The 1,654-nt window shown below is 58.9% G+C and overlaps 1 protein-coding gene across 1 annotated transcript in view; it reads left to right on the top strand.

Annotated features, from left to right (window-relative positions):
• Nucleotides 1–695, top strand: part of LOC109926614 (CUGBP Elav-like family member 3-B) — a gene marked incomplete at its 5' end in the record, with an annotated part of 4,895 nt that extends 4,200 nt beyond the window's left edge. Inside the window, 2 exons of the mRNA XM_048593912.1 lie at nt 298–381; nt 568–695. Coding sequence (XP_048449869.1) covers nt 298–381; nt 568–695 — 212 coding nt within the window. The remainder of the gene's footprint in view (nt 1–297; nt 382–567) is intronic.
• Nucleotides 696–1,654: the final 959 nt, after the last annotated feature.

The raw sequence follows: 1,654 nt of genomic DNA, 5'->3' as shown, positions 1-1,654 counted from the left end.
TGTATCTAACCCCGTGCTGTCCCTGTCCTGGGAGTGTTTGATGGGGGTGGTCGGCATAGAGGGAGTTTTACACTCTATCTAACCCCGTGCTGTCCCTGTCCTGGAAGTGTTTGATGGGGGTGGTCGGTGTAGAGGGAGCTTTACACTCTATCTAACCGCATGCCCTGGGAGTGCTGTTGAAAATAATTAAATTCCTAACGTGCTGAGTGAAGCTGACAGTGACAACGTCACACAGGCAGCAACATATCACCCAAAACGTGTGTCCCTGTTTATTCTTCAATCTTCTCTGTTAAACAGCTGCATACCCAGCCACTTATGGGGTTGTAAGCCCGGCATTTCCACAGCAACCAGCCCTGGTATCTCAGCAACAGCAGCGAGAAGGTAAGTGGCATATTCAGTGTTAGGCACAGTACTGAGGCCGGGGCATGGGAGGTTCTGAGGGTGAGGTGGGGGTGGGTGGGTAGGGGGGGGGGGGGGTGGGGGGTGGGGGGGGGGGGGGGGGCGTCGCTCAGTCCTGCAGGGTGTGTCTGTGAGGCTGGAAGTCTGCTCAAACTCCTGTTCCTGCAGAGTCTGAACTGACTGGGAGCCTGTGGGTGGGAAGGGAGGAGGGCGATAGTAGTGGAGGGGGGGAAGAGAGAGGTCCACCCAGGTTAAAGGGACGTGATGGCCTAGTGGTGTTATTCGCTGGCCTATAAACCCAGAGACCCAGGTAATGTTCTGGGGACCCAGGTTCAAATCCCGCCATGGCAGATGGTGGAAATTGAATTCGATAGAACTCTGGAATTAAAAGTCCATTGCTGATTTTCGGAAAAACTTATCTGGGTCATTAATGTCCTTCAGAGAAGGAAACTGCCATCCTTACTTGGTCTGGCCTACATGTGACTGCAGACCCACAGCAACATGGTTGACTCTTAATTGGGGACAATAAATACTGGCCTGGCCAGTGACACCTACATCCTGCAAATGAATAAAAGAAAAGGCAAAAGTTTGGGCTGCTCAGGCATGAGACAGACATGTACAGCGCTCCCCTCAGCACTGACCCTCCGACAGTGCCCACTCCCTCAGCACTGAGCCTCCGACAGTGCCTGCTCCCTCAGCACTGACCCTCCAACAGTGCCCGCTCCCTCAGCACTGACCTTCCGACAGTGCCCGCTCCCTCAGCGCTGACCCTCCGACAGTGTGGCGCTCCCCTCAGCACTGACCCTCCGACAGTGTGGCGCTCCCCTCAGCGCTGACCCTCCGACAGTGCCCGCTCCCTCAGCGCTGACCCTCCGACAGTGCGGCGCTCCCCTCAGCGCTGACCCTCCGACAGTGCCCGGTCCCTCAGCACTGACCCTCCGACAGTGCCCGCTCCCTCAGCACTGACCCTCCGACAGTGCCCGCTCCCTCAGCGCTGACCATCCGACAGTGCCTGCTCCCTCAGTGCTGACCCTCTGACAGTGCCCGCTCCCTCAGCGCTGACCCTCTGACAGTGCCCCGTTCCCTCAGCGCTGACCCTCCGACAGTGCCCGCTCCCTCAGCGCTGACCCTCCGACAGTGCGGCGCTCCCCTCAGCGCTGACCCTCCGACAGTGCCCGGTCCCTCAGCACTGACCCTCCGACAGTGCCCGCTCCCTCAGCGCTGACCCTCCGACAGTGCCCGCTCCCTCAGCGCT

This window comes from Rhincodon typus, unplaced genomic scaffold, assembly GCF_021869965.1.
Source record: "Rhincodon typus isolate 14 unplaced genomic scaffold, sRhiTyp1.1 hic_rhity00004542, whole genome shotgun sequence".
Classification (NCBI taxonomy): Eukaryota; Metazoa; Chordata; class Chondrichthyes; order Orectolobiformes; family Rhincodontidae; genus Rhincodon; species Rhincodon typus.
The sequence above is the reverse complement of the archived record's forward strand: the minus strand, read 5'-3'. Positions and strand labels throughout refer to the sequence as shown.